The sequence below is a fragment of the Brachypodium distachyon genome, chromosome 1, assembly GCF_000005505.3.
Source record: "Brachypodium distachyon strain Bd21 chromosome 1, Brachypodium_distachyon_v3.0, whole genome shotgun sequence".
Lineage (NCBI taxonomy): Eukaryota > Viridiplantae > Streptophyta > Magnoliopsida > Poales > Poaceae > Brachypodium > Brachypodium distachyon.
This window is the reverse complement of record NC_016131.3, coordinates 5,998,217-6,017,602: the sequence shown is the minus strand read 5'-3', so window position 1 is coordinate 6,017,602 and position 19,386 is coordinate 5,998,217. Positions and strand designations below refer to the sequence as shown.

Genomic DNA, 19,386 nt, shown 5'->3' with positions numbered 1-19,386 from the left:
CCGCATCTCTTAAAGCTCAGCCCATTAACCAGCTCGTGGGCTTTCCTTTTCCCGCATCTCTTAAAGCTCAGCCCATTAACCAGCTCGTGGGCTTTCCTTTTCCTCCTCCCTCAAACTGAAAACCTCGTGCGCCGCCTCCCCTGCTCGGGACCTAGGCAAGAAGCGGAGCTGACAATGGCCAGTGGTGGTGCAGAGGAGGAGAGGGTGAGGCGGGAAGTCGGGGAAGAGGACGACGAGGACGACGAGGACGACGAGCGGCCGCAGCTGAGCGCGGCGGCTGCGGGGGCGCTGCGGGAGTTCCTGGAGCAGCAGCTGCGGGAGCGGGACGAAGGGGGAGAAGGGGAAGAGGGAGGCGGGGTAGAGCTGGTCACGGAGGATTGGCGGCTGAGCCAGTTCTGGTACGATGAGCGCACCGCTCGGGAGCTCGCGGAGGAGGTCGCCCGCCTCGCCTCCGGCCTGGCCACCGGAGCCGCCGCCGTAGCCTGCGTCGCTTGCCCGACGCTCTACGCCTACCTCAAGAAGAGCAACCCGGATGTGTCCGCGCAGCTGCTGGAGTACGACGAGCGCTTCGGGCAGTACGGCAGCGACTTCACCTTCTACGACTACAACCAGCCGGAGGCGCTGCCGCCCTCCATGAAGCACGCTTACCGGATCGTGGTCGCCGACCCTCCTTACCTGGTATATACTACTCTCTTTCCACCATAGGTCCAGAGCTTGCAGTTAACAGTTATTTTAGTTCTTGGAAAACAAATCCGATTGGAGTAAGGAGAAATGCCAATTCGTTATTCGTGCAGAGTAAAGAGTGCTTGGAAAAGGTTGCCAAGACGGTATCCTTCCTTGCGCCGCCTGAAGGATCATTCCTTCTGTTGCTCACAGGTAATCGATGCTTGCGACAGATTTGCGTGGAGTGAAGTGATCTCATTAGTGTTTGTTTTGTATTGAAATAGTATAATTTTGATGCATCCACTCTTGTTTGATACCTCATGGCTTTGTAAATTGGGATGCTGATTGTGCGATAATTGGATTTTGTTTGCATCGAGGGTAAACACTACCCTGGGACACTGCTTGTTTGGTTGCTAATTGCTATCTGGAGAGAATTTTGGCTGGCCGGACACAAGCCTGAGATCAGCCTGGATCCTGTTTGGTTGCCACACTGAGACATATGTCACTTGCCTTACATGTGTACATAGAGCGAGCAATTAGCCAAGAGTCAGGCCTCTGATTTTGGTCGCCTGACTCAGGCACGCACGATTAATCGATTACACCCTCCACGTTGCATATGTTGCTCTTCACCTTGTTCGCTGCAGCTCCTCCTCACCACCAAAGACGATAAAGATCTGTCAAGGTTCTGTGTCAATATCCAGCGAGCTTGTTTGTGTAAGTAGGTCGATCGGTGTCAATCCCCAGCGAGCATCGTGATTCATGCAGGGACGAGGTAGGCCGGCCAGCTGCAAGCCCCGTTTAGGTTGGTGCGTCAGTAGGAGATCAGGCATCTACAAGCTCTGTCAAGATTGTGAAGGACATCAACTTTGATTTGTCCTCGCATGTTCGTTGTTATTTTCCTCTTCAGTACGAGCCTCTCCTACTGTTTTTCGGTCCAAAAAAAATCTTGATCTGTGTGTTTTTCTGCATCCAATTGTTTTTCTTTCCTTATAGTGTCAAACCGTAAGGGAATTGATCTTCTGGAGCTGTGTTCGGATGCGAAGCATTAGGAATCGATCATGTGTTCATGTGATTGTGAAGATTTAAGATGGAGAAAGAGATAGAGGAGGAGAGAAAGAAGAATCTGGTAATCAAGTTTAAGACTCTCCGGCATGGGTCACCAACCAAACAACATCTTCCCAAGGTTGCCTCGTAAGGCAAAAATCAAATCTTCCTCCAGCTAGTGTCAGGCATGTAAATTTCTCAGGCACATCTTCGAGCATAGCAACCAAACAGCCCCGATCGTATCACCTTATAGCCTTGTCATTTGGCACTTGGTAAATTCTCGATGACTGGAAGTTCGCGTTGATACCATGTTAATTTTCTTAAGAGTCATTACATCTCACTATACCGAACGCTTGTCACTTTGCAAGTACCGTGGCGTTCATAGTACCATCATTACTTCAGTAGCTTATCATCTTCTGAAACTAAATATCATCTGCCTCTACTTGTATGCAAATGTCTTCTCTTATACTCCCTCCAATCCATAATAAGTGTCGCTGATTTAGTACAACTTTGCCAAAGTTGTACTAAATCAGCGACACTTATTAGAGTGAGTATATAACAAAAATGCTTGGATGCAACTGTACTCGTTGTGCATTACTTGTGATTAGCGCTTGTTTTGCACATATATACAATTTAAGTACCCCGAAGGAAAGATTATAATTTGTTGAAAAACCCTCATGTTGCCTTGTTACATGTCAAAATGGATCAGGGTGTATCATGCGAACCATTTGTTATTTCTCTAATGCATATTTGTTTGATCAACTCTTCTTTTGCCAGGACAAGTTCAGAAGGACCGGGCATTGGAGCTCCTAAACATGCGCCCCTGCCGTTTCAAGCCTCAGCACTCGAACAAACTGGGAAACGAGTTCCGGTTGTTCACGAATTACGACCCGGCAGACAGACTCGGTGGCTGGGAGCATACTGATGGCTCCCACATTTAGCTCATTCATGATTCATGTTGTTCACTATATGATTGCTTTGGAATCCTCAGAGCTGTCCATTCTATTTGATATGCTCCTATCTTTCATCTTTCTGTCTGACAAACTGAACCAATTGCAATGTTTATGTTTCATAAATCTGTGTAACTGTTATGTATTGTTAGGTGGACCAAATTCTTCACATATTTACTCGTTTTCAGCCCCCATGAACGTGCTTCTGAGAACACTACGGTTTATGGCACATGTTTTGCAATAGAACAACTATACACCAGTTCATTGCCGAGTTTCTATACTGCTTGTGTGCACGTACTTGAACTGCACAGGCGTTCTATCACATCTTTGTTGGAGTCACAAGTTAGGCAGAAGACACTTAACAGGTTTTTATTCGATAGATATTACAAGGTATTGTAAAGCTCCATAGATTTTTATTGATGAGAATGGAGACTGCACTAGTACTAAATAATCACTAGTAATAAAGAAACACTGGGTTTTTTTTTCTTTACATCCACAACGCCACAGGTTTCGTGAAGAACTCAGATCGTGATTCCAGCACTGCCTTGGGCAGTCTGAATGACCGAACCAACCGGCGCGAGGTGATCCGGAGGTCTCCATTGCCGTCGAGCTCGAGCGAGAACGTGGTCAGCCGAAGCAGGTGGCGGCGCTTGCCGTAGTCGTCGAGGGAGACGCAATGCACGAGGCAGAACTTGCTCTCCGTGCCCAGGTAGACGAGGGTGGCGCCGGCATGCCTCTCGCCGGGGTCGTCTTGGCAGCAGAAGAGCTTCTCCTTGCTGAGCTTCCAGCTGGCCGGTGGCTGCCGCCCGCAGATGCCGTCTTCACGGGACGGGGCTCGCGGGGCCTTTGAACGGCAGCTGCCACCCGCGGTGCAACGTCCACCGGGGGGCCTTCGCTGCCCAGCCGCCGGCGCGGCCACCCGATGGACGCCGCGGCATGCTTCTTCTTTTTGGTTTCGCACGCCTTTACCCTGGTACGCCTCCGTATTACCTGACTCCTCCCGTCTCTTGTAGACAGTACAGATTTCCGGCACGGCCTCAGCATTGCAGTTCGTATCCGGGAAGAAAACCGATCCACGCCCCACTCACCGTCCTAGCCCAACCTGAAAACGTATCTGAATCGGCGAAATTAATTCAGACGTTCCTGACATATGGAGGTAGTCTCTACCATGTCCAGTGGAGGCATCAGGTTAATTTGAGCATTGCTATCGTGAAGCAAATTCCGTCGCCATGTTAGCTAGATTTACTAAGCATTCTGTTTGGGTGGATGATTCCCCTCCTAGCATAGTTACTCTCATGATCCATGATTTAACTCTGTTTGAGAATGAATAAAGAGGTTTCTTTGCTTCAAAAAATAAAATAAAAAATTCAGACGTTCCTGACACGTACGCACCTTACCACCAACCAAGTTGATCGATTCGGCAAAGCAGTAGTGAATTACTGTGTTAACAGCAAAACAGGAACAACATTGGACATTCTCAGGCCGAGCACAGGAAGACAGCAGACAGCAATATTTGAAAAACACAACGAGTCAAACACGTTGGTTGGGACAAGTGCTAAGATCATTTTATTTTATTTTTTGCTTCAGTAGCTATCCTTCAACTTCAAATGTTAGTACATGAGCCCTACATAGTGTACAGTGCAGTGGTGCACAACAAAGGCACAAACAAATCTGGAATTTCATCTCCACTCAGTTTTCATCACAAAATTCATCAACAGTTACTCCGATGGTAGCACAGTAAAAAATAAATGTTTTAGGACAACTCGTCACAAAAGTGGCTACGAATACAATCCAGAAAGCACAAGAAACTACTTATATTCAGAGGACTATATGATGCGCTAGCACTACTGATGATATCATACCACAATTTGCAAAGATAAATTGCAGTGTTACTTGTTACCAGAGAAATAAACTGATAATAGGTACCAAGAATTACAGCCAGAACGCGATTACAGAAAGAAGGTTCCACCATATTCAAACAAACTAGCAGCCGGAAACTGAACTTAGCACAGCGAAGGGTTTTCCCCAAGCAAACTAGCAGCGTTAAACTGAACTTAGCCTACAATTTACAGAGTACTGGCACAACAAGCAAATTTAGCTGCTATAGGACGTTAAATGATTTAACTTTTTTTTCTACACGATACAATGATCAGATTCCATTACCACAAGATAACGGAATAATAACACAAAGTAGCACAAAGTTTATTGGAGTAGATGAGTAACCTGATGACTGAATAGTGAACACAACCAAACGGTAATCATATTGGCAATTTATCATGTATTCTACTCCCTCCAATCCATAATAAGTATAACATAAGAGAACAGTAAATTGTTGCCATGTGTTTCCTAGAACAAGCCTAATGAACCGATGACAACGAGACATGATAAATAACGGCAGAGCCGCTGCTGCCACAACATCGATGCGATGGAGGCGAGACATTGGGCCACTTCAGCCAAACATCACGCAGAAGTTACAACCAGAACGCCACGGGATTCTTCAAGAATCCAGAGTCCCTACCCATTTCCTTGGACAACTTGAAGGACCGAACCCGGCGTCGCCCGGTAGTCCTGAGGTCTCCATTCTTGCTGTACTTGAGAGAGAACGTGGTCAGCCGAAGCAGAGCCAGAGCGTGCCCGTGTCGCGGCCGGTCGTCCAACGAGACGCACTCCACGAGGCAGAACCTGCTCTTGTGCCCCGTGCCCAGGTAGACGAGGGTGGCGCCGGCATGCTTCTCGGCCGGGTCTCGGCAGAACAGCTTCTCCCTGCTGAGCTTCCATGCCGGCGGCTGCCGGCTGATGTCTTCAGTGGACGGGGCCTGGCAGGAGCAGATGTGGCCGAGGGTGGCCGGGTCGGCGGTGAGCCCGACCCACGCGCCCAGCTCGCCGTCGTAGCACGCGCTGCCTTTGAACGGCAGCTGCCACTCGCGGTGCGACGTCCCACCTGGGCCAGGGGTACTCCGTGGCCGTGTCGAAGGTGAGCGTGTCGCCCGTGGCGCGCCCGTCGACGCTGACGCTGACGAAGATGGTGCGTCCGTCGGGGTGCACGGCGTGGGAGGTGACGCGCCGGTACTTGTAGGGTGGGAACGGGGCCGAGACGCTCTGCCATGACCACTCCTCGATACCAATGTCGTTCGAGACCATCTTCCATCTGGGGGGCTGTTCTGGCGGCGGAGGAGGTGGCAGCATCTCGAATCTGCCGTAGTCTAGCCTGAAAAGGTTGTCGCCGAGAGGTATGTAGATCGGGCGGGCCGGGACCCCCCCTGGCATCGGAGGGCCGAATGTCAGGCACCGGGTGCGGACGTCGAAGACTGGCACGTCGCGCCTGCGCGTGTTGTGCAAGGCCATGATCTTAGTTCCGATGGCCGCAGCGAAGTGATGAGGCCCATCGTGCGGCGCCTCCAGGCGGAAGACCACCGGCGGCAGGCGCCGCGGCTCATGTTCAGCAGTGTCAGACTCGGAGGCGCCGTGGTCCTCCGACAAGTCTACCTTCCGGATGCTGTATCCATCTATCCAATCTTCGGTGACAAGGTAGAGGTGCCGCGTACAGGGACGATTGGCTGCACGGCCGCCGCCGCGGCCACCCGCTGGCCGCCTTGGCATGCTTTCGTCTTCGTTTCTCTCGATCCCAACACAACACAAGACTGGAATTCGTACCCGAAAAGAAAATCAATCCACCCCCGTCCCCCCCTGTTTGAGTTCTCAGATTAATCTGGTGAGTGGAAAGGAAGTGGGGCGCTGAGCGTTGCTAACGGCGGCGGATCGAGGGCTCGAGGCCGAGATGATTGCGTAAAGACCACGGATTTCGTTTTGCGGATCCCGAGCAGCTGGATACTGGGGCGGCCCAAGCGGGAGAAAGGCCCAACCCGAGTTATTTCTGGAATATATACATTTTCAGTTAAAGGAATGTTATTTTTTGGATACATGAACAGTTCTTAGCCCTAAAAGAACATGAAAATTTACCACTAGGTAAGAACAATATTTTTTCATAGATCTTTAATCTTTAATGTGAATTCTGTGAAAAAATCCCATTGATTATATGAGCATTTGTCAGAATATAGTGATGGTTCTGTGTGGAGTATGCTTTTTGAAAAGAAAAAATAGTTTTACAAAAATTTGTTTTCAAAATAAGTATTCAATTTACCCACAGAAATAATCTAACTTACGTACTCTCTCCGTCTGAAAATTCTATACAAATTCATGTCGCTTATTTCCGGACGGAGGGTCTTATAGGAAGGAGTATTGATTTTGACCCAACAACGACAAAGAAGAACGTGATGATAAACAAAAAGTACGGACAGCTACTGAACAAACTAAAAGCAGAAAATAAAGGGCACGGTATTGCACGACACTAAATGAGACAATTAATACTCCATCTTATTTGTCGAAATATTACATGTATCTAGACGTTTTTTAGTCATAAATACATCCATATTTGATCAAATTTGAGACAGTTAATATGAATAATATGAATAGGAGGGAATAATAAACAGTTTGTACGAGGAACACGACGGTTTATGAGAAATGTTATACTTCCTCCGTCTGAAAATAAGTGAGTGAATTTGTATAAGAATCAGTCACTTATTTTGGGACAGTGGAGTCCGCATACATAACTGAGATTCAGGTTTAAACAACCACTTGTTCAGTAAACATCCACACACTAGTACATTATCCAGAATCCACGACTGAGCTCTATCACATCGTTATTGGAGGCACAAGACAGTACACTTTTAACGACAAAACAGAGTATGGTAAACAGGTTTCAGACTTTCAGCAGTGCTAGCTACTGGATGGCTCGAAAGCAGGGAGCTTCACTTGTCGTGCGCTTTGTGCGGCGGCTTCACGATCAGAACGGGGCAACGCGCGTGATGGGCGAGGTAGTCGCTGACGCTGCCCAGCAACGCCCTGCATCCAGCACCACCAAGGGACCGAGTCACAAAACACGATCAACGGAAAAAAAAAATATCGTTGTGAAGTTAACTGGTGCTGTATGTACTAGTACCTCTTGATCATGCCGAGGCCGCGGCTGCCCAGGACGAGGAGGCCGGCGTGCATCACCTCCGCGGCCTGGCAGATGGCCTCCTTCGGGTCGCCCTCCACCACGACCGCCGACGCGTTCACCTGCATATATACGTGGCAGAACCGAGAGTCGACCACGTACGTTACCCCCACCGCTGTTGTGAGGAAGAAAAAAAGAAGAGGAGAAACAAACAAACAAACAAAACGGAGGAGTTTTTTGCGAGCTCTGCTTGCCTGTTTCTGGTTGCAGACGTCGAGCGCGCGGGAGACGACCTTGCTGGAGAGCTCCTCCTGGTCCTTCCTGACGGCGTCGAGCGACGTGGGCGGGGCGTAGGCCAGGCCGTGGGCGGCGATGGGGTAGACGAAGTGGTCGGCGCCGTGCTGGGCGTGGAGGACGACGACGGACGCGCCCGGGTGGAAGCGGACCACGTGGTCCAGCGCCCACGACAGCGCGTGGAGGCTCTCCTCGCTCGCGTCCACCGCCACCACCACCTTCATCGCCGTCGCCTGTGACGACTGCGCTGCTCCCGGTGCCGCCACGCCGCTCCCTGCCGCCGCCGCCGCTTCCATCTGCTGCTGTTCGGTCTGCTGTTGTTGTTCCATGACGATGCTCTCGTGCCTGGCGATCGCCGCTTCTATCGACCACATCGCACTATCGGGTCAGGGGTATATATGCGTGCGTCTGGCTGTGTAGGGACGTCACGCCATAGATAGATAGAGATGGATAGGGATGCGGCGGATTTTGTTTTCGTAGCTACTCCGTAGTACTACAAGGTCGGTTTGTCAACTGGTGGTCGCGTCGGCGGTGCGTCTTGGGGCTTTGCCGTGTCCACGCCCACGGTATCCACTATCCAGGTGAAGCCTGGCGACGTACACCTGCCAGTGCCAGACCACCCCCGGTTCGATCCGGTGCAGCCCGAGAAGAAACCTTTTCCAGGATGAATATAGCGTCGCCTCGAAGAAGCTGTGAGCAGGATCCTTGACCCTTCCAACGCACACCGTGTACGAAAGGTGATGTGCTCTCGTTCATTCTTCGATCGGTAACACACAGCTCTGTGTGGTTACAAGTTGAATGCACAGTTCCAATGATGATGTGACTCAGGATTGGCATCCTATGTTTGGTTCCGGGTGCAACATGACAGTGACAGGGAACCTATGAAGGGTGGAATCAGATACCACCATGGGGAGAGCATACAAATTCCTGGATTCTTCTGTTCAACATGACAAAGCCAGCCATTTGCTACTTGGTTCTTCTGTTCAACATGACACTGCCACCGACTGGAGATGGTCCTTCGGCATAAATTCCATTTCTTCAGGAATCTGTCATGGTTAGCGAGTTTCTTTCCCGGCACTTGAAAGGACTAATTGTTCAACCTGCACTTGTTTTGTGGTATCTACCTTCAATTATGCATAACAAAGTCATATCAGAAATTAGTTTCTGATACTATTTTATCACATTTCTGAGTTAGTTTCTGTAGAAGCCTGTTATCACATTCTGAATTAGTTTCTGTAGAAGCATGCCATGTGCATACACCGATGCCAGTTTCAGAGCCTTGCATAGAAATTTGTTTCTGCACAAGTGCAACTGCATGAGATACGTTGCCATCTTGACTGTCGTGCCCACTTTTCAGTTTCTACATTTTGACAAATGGATGTTCAAATATGCAACCGAATACTGTGATATCATTTTGTTATTCTTCGACAAATGAACCCTGGGAGTAATTTGGTTTATCTATTTATTTTTGACCGAAATGGTTTATATTCGCTCTGAAGCAGTGTTTTACTTCGTTTGATTTTCTCCATTTATTGTTCTGCTAACTCACTAGATAGTTCCCCAGATTTTCCTAGCAACAACACAATCAAATAACAAGTGGTGGACTGTTTCTGGTTCAGTACAGAACACACAGTCCTCAGGTTTGATTATGTTTCTTTTCTTCAGGTTATCTCTAGTCACAGTTTTATTTTGTGAGACCAGCCATAAGAAAACTTGTACCCTAGGGGGGGCCACAATTGACCAAACAGCAGGGATGAAGGTTGGGACAATCCCCCTAAAGTTTATAATATGATAAAGGGAGCTAGTGGAATATATCCCAGAGGAATTATATTTCCAGATAAGAGAATCAGGTTCATCTAAATAGGTTACATTCTGGGCAATTTGTTCCAATTCATACCATCTTTCCATTAGGAGTCAGAAAAGTTCCTTCTAAAGGTGAGTTTCAGTTCAGATCCATCCCAGATAGAAGCTAGAGTGGCACATTGTTCATTGCACAAAATGTAAATCTCCCAAAATTGTACATAGCTGGAGACCCGCTGGCCGCTGCACGCCTGCGTTCCAAAGTCCAGAAAGTTGTGGAATCCTTTTCAACCTGAAGCTGCTCTAGTCTGTTTGCAGTTTTAGTTCCTGTTTTTCTGTTATTGTGATGGTCCTTAATGACCTTTCTTGTTAAAGACTTGATGCTATAAAACTGTGAACAACTCTGGTTTCAGTCAATGGAAACGGGGGGCGCGTGGCGCCTCCTGTTACTCTAAAAAAAACCCTCTGATCTTGCAGGTTGCATCCCCTTTGGCCCAAAGACTTTGGAGAAACAAAGCTAAATTTGTAGATATAGGAAAACTCTTAGCTTGCTTGCTCCGAAGCCAAAGCAGGAACATGGAGCGTTCCAGGCTGACATCAAAATTGGTCAGCGAGAGGTACAAACTACAAGATTTCAACGACAACAAATCTCAGACGCTATATTTGGTTCACAGCTAAAATTCATGTCCAGTTACACTTTGTGTCTATTTTTCTGGAAACGCTCCTTTGGGCATGCGAGCAGAACGGTGGGAAAACACATCAGCGTTGTTACATAGCATAGCTCATTCTCGGAAGTAACATCTAAAACACAAAAATCAAAGATTTGCCAGATTCTATTCCTGATCATATCCATACACACTGCAGCTTCTTCCAGATATGTTGAGTTGAACCACCCAGCAGCAGCTCTACGGCAAAGACCAATTACCAGCCTTGAACTCCGAGTAAAATGTGGACTTTCTTGAAACAACATAGAACACTGCATGTAGGCATAAGATTTCTTATTTCACTGAATCATAACATGCATTTTACATGTAATAACGTGAAAGCACATAAAGATTGAAGGGACCAACCAGGTATTGCCGGGATGATGTAGTCTTTATGCTGCAGGGCTTGTTGAAGAGTTTGTCCTTCTTTTACTTTGACCCACTTACCTGAGCTCACATGAAAGCAGAATACAAGGAGTTGTAGCAAACTGACAAGTGCGGCATAACAATACTATAACGTCTTGCAGTTAATGTAATTCTACTATGATAATTTTGTAATTGTGCAATTGGATAAACTATAGTGAAAAAACCGCAAAGAATATGTTTTATATACTTGATGGTGTAACAGTGCTGCCCTTTCCAGTATCATGTTCTCCATCCTCCGCATCAAGGTTTTCTGGAAGTGACCTTGCGTCTACGGTGCCTTCCAGAAGATGTTTTAATATTTCACTTTTGGACAAAGGTGTGCCAGTACCAGCCTAATGTGTTAAACAGTCAGTTAACCAGCAAGAAATAAAAAACGAACCTATAAAGCATCTATACCATAAAGCTGACTTGCCAAAGAACAGACAATGATATATAAAATGTAGCAGTTGTGAATAAAAGAGCAGAATCATAAAGATTAGTGAGAGTTCAAGGTAATTCAAAAACTGGACTGGATAATACTAATGATGATCAACGTTGTAGCATTAAAAAAAGCTGAATTTTCGATAACTCATTTTCCTGTCTGCAGTAGCTGTATTTAAAAAGTGGTGCAGGATAATGCCGAATGTTACCACGGAGCTGCCATCTTGACATTCAATTATCAGATAAACCAATTACTAAAGACAACAGTTAACTTCGGGTCAACAAAAAAAGACAACAGTTAACTATAGCAATAACATAGCTTAAGTTTATCCCAAGAAAACTTAACTATAACAGAAGATATAGATAAAAAGTCTTGGTCCATAATCATCTTGTAATTGTTAAATTCATTGCTTACTTCTAGAAAATAAATTCTATATGCATGTTTGCTTCCTAGGTAAGTAGAACCTGACATCCGGTGAAAAAAAAACTTATTTACGGTTTACTTGACTCAATGGGGATTTCCTCAGTCGGAAAAAAAACAGAATGACAATGTACCAATAATAAACATCAGTGCATCACAGGAACATCAATGAAGAGGTTGTGGCTCATGACATTTAGAAAACAGAAAAATCTGAGCATCTGTAGATGTTAGCACTTCGCAGAAGTTAGAACATTAGAGGTTTACTCTCAAGTAAAATTCAAAGTGCATAAACAAACCTCACAATACAACTCAATAGCCTCCCTTGTGTAAGCATGTCTCTCATCCCATGGTAAAGGTGGAGAATTTGCTGAGAACATGTTTGATAGTTAAGGCCAACAGAAAAGAAACCAAGTAAAGCATTTATTGATTTAAATTTTCATCATTTCCATGCACTGGTGTACTGTGTCTGTGTGCATACTATTAGAAATGGCATCATGTAACTTTTCAAGGATATGAGATCAAGGTGCTGAGAGAACATATCGGTTTCTGGGAAATCCTCAATGAAATCACTCGACATGACCTCTGGGTAGAGCAGAAGAACTGGCCAATGAAGCATGCCCTGCTCATCCAGCTTAGGCTTCTTCACACCAGTCAGCTCCTGATATGCTGCCTTCGCCAGCCTCAGCTTTCTCTTCTCTATAGCAGCAGCAAGATCCTGCATAGATCTAATCCAGTCAATTACACATATCGGAAAGCAATAATGCAAGGCCGAACTCCCAATTTGGAACAGAAAAGACCTTTGCTGCAGAGACGGCCTTTGCAACCTTGGCCCTTCGACGATCTCGCTCGCACCGTTGCGCCTCCACTTGCGCCAGAAATTTCTTGAGATCCTCGTTAGCGGGGTCCTGCTCGAGCCCCCGCCGGCAGAAGGACGCTGCCTCCGGCAACAAGTCGAGAGCAAGCGCGGCCTTTGCCGCCCGGTAGTGCGCCTAGCTACAATAACCTGACACATTACGCGAGGGATTCCTGGCCAAATCCGACAAATGAGAAAGAGGTAACGCGCGCGCGTGCGGACCTTGATGTTGGAGGGGGAGAGCCGGACGGCCTCCTCGGCGTCGTCGAGGGCGCGGCGGTGGTTGCCGAGGAGGAGGTTGACGTGGGCGCGGTTAGCGAAGAGGACGGAGGCGTCGGGGTTTGCGGCAGAGGGAGGGCTTATCTGGGCGATGGCCTTGGTGTAGCAGTCGACGGCATCGGCGTAGTGCTTGCGGCCCATCTTGACGAACTGGTTGCCCTGCTCCTTGTACTCGCGCGCCGCCTCCTCCTTGATGACGGCGATGGCCACCAGGTCGGCCTTCTCGCCCTCCGTCAGGGGCTCCGACCCCGGCTCCATCATCAGCGCCATGTCCGTCGAGTTGTTCCCGGTGGTCCGGCGGCGCTCCCTTCGTCCCTCTGTACCCTTCTCTCCCTGCCGCCGCTTCCGCTGCTTAGACTTCGAAAAGGCGAGGGTTTCTAGTTACTTCCACGGTCCACGGCAGTTCAAAGACGCTTAGAGTATTACTTAGGGTAAAGTACAACAATTTCCCACATGCCAGCACCAAAGCGCCTGTAGCTCAGTGGATAGAGCGTCTGTTTCCTAAGCAGAAGGCCGTAGGTTCGACCCCTACCTGGCGCGGTAACTTTTTTGATCACTCAGAGGCTGTTTGGACGGATTCGCTTCACAATTTCACCGCCCAGGTGAAGTTTTCCGAAACACATGGAACTTCGTATGTGAAGTGAAGTGGAGCAGGTGAAACATCTCTTTCTTGACTCACCAATGCCACTCATTAGTAATCAATTCCCGAACCGTTATCGCTCTGCACAGATCATCCCGATTCCTCCTCTTCCTCCTAGCTGTTCGTTCTCCCCCATGGCGGCGCATCTCTCGACTCCAGCGAGTCCGCGCTCCACCAGTATTTTCCTCCGCAGCCACCACGGGATTCGGTGCCGCCTCTCCTCCAGACTTAACTGCAGCCACCCCCTTTCACCAGCACCTTGCCGTCGGGATTTGCTGGCAAGCCGCCGTAACCTCCTCCGAGAAAGTGAATTCGCCGCCATCCCCTCCACTAGCACCTCGCCGCTGTTCCCGGTCACTTCTGCTAGTCCCTGACTTAGCCGCGGACTACACTGTCCCTGCAGGTCCTTGCTGCCTCTGAAGTAAGAACCTTTCTCTCTGATTTCTCTTCTCCGTCGACTGCGTCTGGAACCAGAAGGTATCACGCGTTCTTCTAATATTCCTCTTCTCCGTTTTTCCATCACCTACGAGGCTACGGCCGATTAGAGCTGTATTAATCTGAAGCAAGACACTTTCTCTATGATTGCTCTTCTCCGTCCATTGCGCCTGGAACCAGAAGGGCAGAAGGCATTCTTCTCCTATTCATCTTCTGTGTTTTCCCATCACCTACAATCGATCGGAGTTGTAATAATCAGCCACGTTGATCGCTCAGTTCAAAAATACTTGCGTTAATCGTATGAGATCCATCCATCATGGAAGAAAAAAAAATAGTGGCAACAAGGAAAACGGTCTGGAGCTGATTTGAGTCCCAAACTCATTTTTTAGGTGAAGTGGAGCTGAAGTGAAGTGAAGTTTAGAGATGAAGTGGAGTTTAGATGAAGTGGAGTGCTACCAAACAGGCTCTGATTCTCTGTTCATTGCTCGAGTACAAGTGATCGTATTCTCATAGTGCTTCTTCGTCCATTACTTTTTCTGTTCGTCTATGCCAAGTGACTCACCCTCATCTTATTGGCCCAGCCATTACTTTTCGTTGCCTTTACGCAAGTGAATCTTGCAAGTCGTAAGGGTCTTTTGTCGGAGGGAATCAAGGGATCCTTGTGTTTGACACGAAAAATACTTAAAAAGTATCTCTCATGTGCCGGTAGAAAATTAAACGCGGGCGTGCCAGTGTACCTAGATACACAAATAAAATAAGGAGAAATATGTATTTTATTAATCTCAGACATAGAAACAAAATTACAATTTTCCTTAAGCGAGTGCGATCCGTGGCCTGCTGGCGCGGCCAATGACTTGGGCGATTGTGGTGTCTTGGTTCACGGGACCTCATAAAGCTCCCGATTAATTACTCCCGCGGGTCAAACCGCGAGACACCTCCGATTAAACTGCTGCAATAGTCATCATCTTCAAGTCGCTTCTTCTTCGTGTGCTTGGCGTAGACGGTGGTGATGTGGAGGTGAAACGGAATGGTGGAGCGGTACGCCGCACCCCGGCGATGCTTAGTCGTAGACCTCCGACTTGTCGTTGTCCGATGATGAAGAGATGTCTAAGCCTCGTCAGCTTAGACGGGTGGGCAGCCTTCGCCTTGTCGGTGCCGGGCCTGGTGATGTCCCGGTGGGGACGGGATGGCTTGCTAGCACCTCGTTGGTGCAAGCAAGTAACATACTTACTTCATCGGAGAAGGATTAGTCGGTGGAGTAAAGCCTTGCCTCGTTGGAGGCTAGACGATGTCGGGGAACAATGTTGGTGTAGATCACTACTACAAAACACAACATAAGTGACGAGTCATCAGTGACCCTCATCAGTGACGGGCCTTTCCCGCCGGTCACTGATGACCCCTCATCAGTGCGCACAAAATCCGTCACTGATGAGGGGCTCATCAGTGACGGGTCTTTCCCGTCCGTCACTGATGACCCCTCATCAGTGAAGGGTCTTTTTCGCGGAAAGCACGCCACTAATGACCAAATATTAAAAATTGCAAAAATCACAAAAATACATATCAGTGGCGGGCTTACATCTAGGCCCGCCACTGATGACCCCTGGAGTCCTTTGGGCTTCGGAGATTGAAATAATCATAACTAATTCATAAAAAATAAAAAAAATGTGATTCTTTTTGCCGAAGTCTTATTTTTTCTTGCTTAACATAATTGAACAATAATATCATATGGTAACATTTAAAAAATGACATATGTAGTGCAATATTGTTATTTTCCATGGTTGAACTTGATGTTTTAGGCCAAATGGCCAAAGTTTTGTCCATCTCTGTGCCACATTTCATGATAATGTATCTATTTTTTTTAACAAAGGTGCATCTTTTGATGAAAAACAATATTGCCAAAGAGGTTTACAAATGTTTGATTATGCATGTCAAATGATGTCCCATTTTCGAAATGCAAAAGGTGAGATATTTTGTGTGAAACAACTATAATTAATACGGTTCAAAATGAAACCTACCAAATCTTCAAAGAATGTAGACCATATTCATAATTTATTGACCAACTTAGTTATGGAAAATACTTTGTATTATACGGAATATAAAAAAACAAAAAAAACATGTTTGGCCTCATCAGTGACGGTTTTAAAAGTTAAGCCCGCCATTGATGCGTTTTCTAGGCCCGACCAACCCGATTGAGGCCCAACCGAGTCTCTGGCCTATAAAAACTTCCCCTAATTCTAACCCCACCACACCTACTCTCTCTCTACCCAGCCGCTGCCTCCTCCTCCTTATCTCTTCTATTTCTCTTTCTCTCCCACGAGCTCTTCTCTCTGCCTCCCTCCCTCCTGACCTCCTCCATCTCCCTCTCTCCATCCAGCCGGCCACGACTCCTCCGTCCCTCCCCGGCTTCCTCCCCGAACCGAAGGTGGTGGATCTGGTCTCCCATGATCGCGCCCCGCCGGATCCACGCCCCGTCAGGCCGCCGTCGCCGGATCCATCTCTGCCTCTCCTACTCCCTCCTCCCTCTCTTCTCACTTCTGTGCGTGCTTCCATCCCGAGGGATAGGGCGCCGCCTCGGGTCCCGGCCACTGCCACCGGGCAGGAGGGCGCGGGTGCAGCCCTCGGTTCCTGCCGCTGCCGCCGCGGAGGAGGGCGCGGGCGCAGCCTCCCGTCAGCTTGTCGCCGGATCCGGCGACTGAATCGCCGCTGCACACCGCAGGTACGTTCTCCCCGCTCTCTGCTCTCCCCTGCCCCTCTGTTCTCTCCCTCACTCTCTCTCTCTCTCACACACACACACAGCTGGTGGCCACCAACCGCTGGTGGAGAGGAGGAGCTCGTCGTCGGTGAACTCGCGGGTGGAGAGGAGGAGCTCGTCGTCGGTAAACTCGCGGGTTAAGGTATGTCTCTCTCCCTCGCTCTCTTCTCTCGTTCTCTCCCTCTCACTCTCTCCCCTCCTACTGCAGTTGCCGAGGGCGCCGCCGCCGAGGAGACGAAGCCCGCGGGTTCCCGCTGCCGCTGTGGAGATGAGCCGCCAAAGCCACAGGTTCCAGTGATTTGTTGATTCAGATTGTATTGTGATTTGTTGTTTTAGATTGTACTGTGATTGTACGCAGCCGGATTTGTTGTTTCATTAGATTAATTTGTTTGATTTGTGATTATTGAATAGAAGATGTGGGCTTGTGGCCTGCTTCTTTTTTTTTTTGGGCAAAACTCATATCAGTGTCGGTTGCTCACCTGCTGCCCGCCACTGATGTGTTTAACATCAGTAACGTGTGGGATGCCCGCCACTGACGTGGTACACATCAGTCACGGGTCGTAGTGACGGGCGGTCGGCCCGTTACTAATATACTTTTTCGACCGTTTTTGTAGTAGTGGATGTTGGAGTAGACGGTGACGTGTCGATGATGTAGTCAGAGTTGGATGAATACGCATGTTAGGGCTTGGCTTTGACGTCGAGACGACTGAGTAGCATCATCGAGATGATGGAGGGGCACCCTCGTAGAGCATCCACCAAGTCCTATCGGTAGGAGTTGTTTGATAGCAAAGAGGTCGCTGCACAGCAGCAAGGATTTACCAAGTCCCATAGGTGTGCTGAAGAACGTGCCAGAAGACTGCCTACTAGCAGCCTCAGCATCGGCATCGACGTCGCAGCTCGTCGGGTCGAAGGGCCACCTGAGGAGGGGACCTCGCAGCCAAGCGAAGCGGTCAGGCATCGGTGATGTCACGGCCCAATAGGGCCACAAAGCAGCAACGGCACCTCTGCCGTCGCAGCGCGCGTTAGGCAGACGCGCGGCGTCGTCTTCTTGAGCTGTAGGTGTTGGCGATCTCCCAACGTCAGAGCCGGCGGGCTGCACGTTGGCAGTGCCAGCGGCCCAACGGCCACCATCTGGACGAGGATCCAGAAGCAGGCCGACAAAACGCACGACGGCAGCCTCGGCAAGTTGGCCGTGACCAAGCGACCAGCCGCATGCGAAGATGCACAAAAGAGAGAGGAGAAGAGAGATCAACCATGGTCCTCACCATTGGATAAAGACGCCATGGACGCTTGCTGTGCTTGATTCAGCCCCTGGCTAGCTGCTGCTTGCTCTTTACGTGGACGTTCTTTGCTGTTTGTATTTTGGATGTGATCCTTTTACCTTGGCCGGCTGATGCCTTAAGACGAGTCGGGGGCGTTCTTCGCGTGCCGCGGCCTTGGACGCGGCGTGGCGTCCCTCTGCCTAGAACACGCGCGGCCGCCCTTACCTGATGCTTTAGGCTGCTGTGCATCGCTGCTGCCTGGGCGCGTTCTCCTTTCTGCCCTCCCGCCTGTTGACTTTGGGGCTGGTTTATATAGGCGGGAACTTATGGTTAGAAAGATGGAAAGAGGCCATCTCCAATCGCCGGCTCCACGACAGTTTGGAAAGCCTTGTCACCGCCTTCCATTCTGCCAGCACAAATCAATCAACGTGTATACATTGCAATCAGCCGACGCTTTCTGCCATACGGATTATAATAGCTTCCATGTATGCAAAGCCTCAAGTCAGTTTCCATACACACAGCAATAGGTATATCCATATGGTATTTAAATCAGAAAAAAATTAAAACACACCATCGCGCACGCACACACGCAGAGATGCTGCATTCTTCGTGTATTTGAGGTTTATTTCTAGCGCACATGTATTACACATGCAGCTGTTGCATGCACAAAAAACGATCTCTGTGATTTCCATCAGCAAGTACTTGAACCTGCACTTGTATATTATTGCATAAATCACATGTAATCTAGGAGATAATCGTGTACAAAATATCATCAAACACCTTGTAAAGGAACCATCCGATTTTGCCAGGTAGACCTAATTTTTATTTTGACAGGAATGTAGACCTAATTTTTTTTAGAATAGTGTAGACCTAATTTGATACTCCCTCCGTCCATAAAGATTGGCGTGATTTGAACTACATCGGCTTTGAACTAGTTGTTTCAAACGTCGAATTTTGTTGTGGTGTTGTTTTTTGGTAGATTTTTTAATTATACGTGGACATCGAGTGAAATCAAAAAGTTCGAAGTGGTGTATATTTATCTGAATATCAAAAAAATATGAGTGCACACCGACACAATACACCAAAATGTTTTGACATGGTTTATGGCTAGGCAGATTGTTTGGGTTTATATATGTCGTGTTCCATGCTGAACGCAAACACACAAAAACCGAGAACATTGAGTTGCGGAGTACTTGGCTTGCTTGTTGTTCTAAAACAAGTGAGCTTTAAACCTCTCCCCGAGGTGCCTCCAGGTGCACATTGTATTGTCGGGGGTCATTTAACTCGAAACCCACGAGTTAAACAAGTACTCGTTCCGTCCAACAAAGGATGTCTCAACTTTGACTAAATTTGAATGCATCTATACACTAAGTCACATCTAGATACATCCAAATTTTGACAAACTTGAGACATTTTTTGTTAGACGGAGCGAGTAGCACATTTTTTT

At 48.1% G+C, this 19,386-nt stretch overlaps 3 protein-coding genes, 1 non-coding gene and 1 pseudogene across 4 annotated transcripts; 2 read left to right on the top strand and 3 right to left on the bottom strand.

Moving 5' to 3' along the window:
- The first annotated feature begins 106 nt into the window (after positions 1–106).
- LOC100841684 (EEF1A lysine methyltransferase 1) lies at positions 107–2,851 on the top strand. The gene is made up of 3 exons (XM_003559494.4): positions 107–678; positions 795–876; positions 2,485–2,851. Exons 1-3 carry the CDS (start codon positions 175–177, stop codon positions 2,646–2,648), a joined length of 750 nt encoding a protein of 249 aa, XP_003559542.1. The 5' UTR covers positions 107–174; the 3' UTR covers positions 2,649–2,851.
- A 2,173-nt stretch (positions 2,852–5,024) lies between these two features.
- LOC112269793 lies at positions 5,025–6,567 on the bottom strand (annotated as a pseudogene).
- A 601-nt stretch (positions 6,568–7,168) lies between these two features.
- LOC100823926 (universal stress protein YxiE) lies at positions 7,169–8,457 on the bottom strand. The gene is made up of 3 exons (XM_003559370.4): positions 7,908–8,457; positions 7,657–7,775; positions 7,169–7,559 (listed from the first exon to the last, which is right to left on the bottom strand). Exons 1-3 carry the CDS (start codon positions 8,319–8,321, stop codon positions 7,466–7,468), a joined length of 627 nt encoding a protein of 208 aa, XP_003559418.1. The 5' UTR covers positions 8,322–8,457; the 3' UTR covers positions 7,169–7,465.
- Positions 8,458–10,379: 1,922 nt separating this feature from the next.
- LOC100836594 (tetratricopeptide repeat protein 4 homolog) lies at positions 10,380–13,237 on the bottom strand. The gene is made up of 7 exons (XM_003559478.4): positions 12,794–13,237; positions 12,516–12,707; positions 12,233–12,433; positions 12,015–12,095; positions 11,065–11,209; positions 10,818–10,898; positions 10,380–10,723 (listed from the first exon to the last, which is right to left on the bottom strand). The coding sequence occupies exons 1-7, from the start codon at positions 13,118–13,120 to the stop codon at positions 10,653–10,655; spliced, it is 1,098 nt and encodes a 365-aa protein (XP_003559526.3). The 5' UTR covers positions 13,121–13,237; the 3' UTR covers positions 10,380–10,652.
- Positions 13,238–13,317: 80 nt separating this feature from the next.
- TRNAR-CCU lies at positions 13,318–13,390 on the top strand. Its single transcript has one exon. It is a non-coding gene; the product is annotated as a tRNA-Arg (tRNA).
- The last annotated feature ends 5,996 nt before the right edge of the window (positions 13,391–19,386 follow it).

What these genes read in the sequence shown, in the direction of transcription:
- LOC100841684 (XM_003559494.4), top strand. Translation starts at nt 175, where the DNA reads ATGGCCAGTGGTGGTGCAGAGGAGGAGAGGGTGAGGCGGGAAGTCGGG. An exon ending in TCGCCGACCCTCCTTACCTG is followed by an intron (nt 679 to 794) that starts GTATATACTACT and finishes TTATTCGTGCAG; the next exon opens with AGTAAAGAGTGCTTGGAAAA. An exon ending in ATTCCTTCTGTTGCTCACAG is followed by an intron (nt 877 to 2,484) that starts GTAATCGATGCT and finishes TTCTTTTGCCAG; the next exon opens with GACAAGTTCAGAAGGACCGG.
- LOC100823926 (XM_003559370.4), bottom strand. Translation starts at nt 8,321, where the DNA reads ATGTGGTCGATAGAAGCGGCGATCGCCAGGCACGAGAGCATCGTCATG. An exon ending in ACGTCTGCAACCAGAAACAG is followed by an intron (nt 7,776 to 7,907) that starts GCAAGCAGAGCT and finishes GTATATATGCAG; the next exon opens with GTGAACGCGTCGGCGGTCGT. An exon ending in GGCCTCGGCATGATCAAGAG is followed by an intron (nt 7,560 to 7,656) that starts GTACTAGTACAT and finishes TGCTGGATGCAG; the next exon opens with GGCGTTGCTGGGCAGCGTCA.
- LOC100836594 (XM_003559478.4), bottom strand. Translation starts at nt 13,120, where the DNA reads ATGGCGCTGATGATGGAGCCGGGGTCGGAGCCCCTGACGGAGGGCGAG. An exon ending in TCTCCCCCTCCAACATCAAG is followed by an intron (nt 12,708 to 12,793) that starts GTCCGCACGCGC and finishes TATTGTAGCTAG; the next exon opens with GCGCACTACCGGGCGGCAAA. An exon ending in CAGCACTGTTACACCATCAA is followed by an intron (nt 10,899 to 11,064) that starts GTATATAAAACA and finishes ATGTGAGCTCAG; the next exon opens with GTAAGTGGGTCAAAGTAAAA.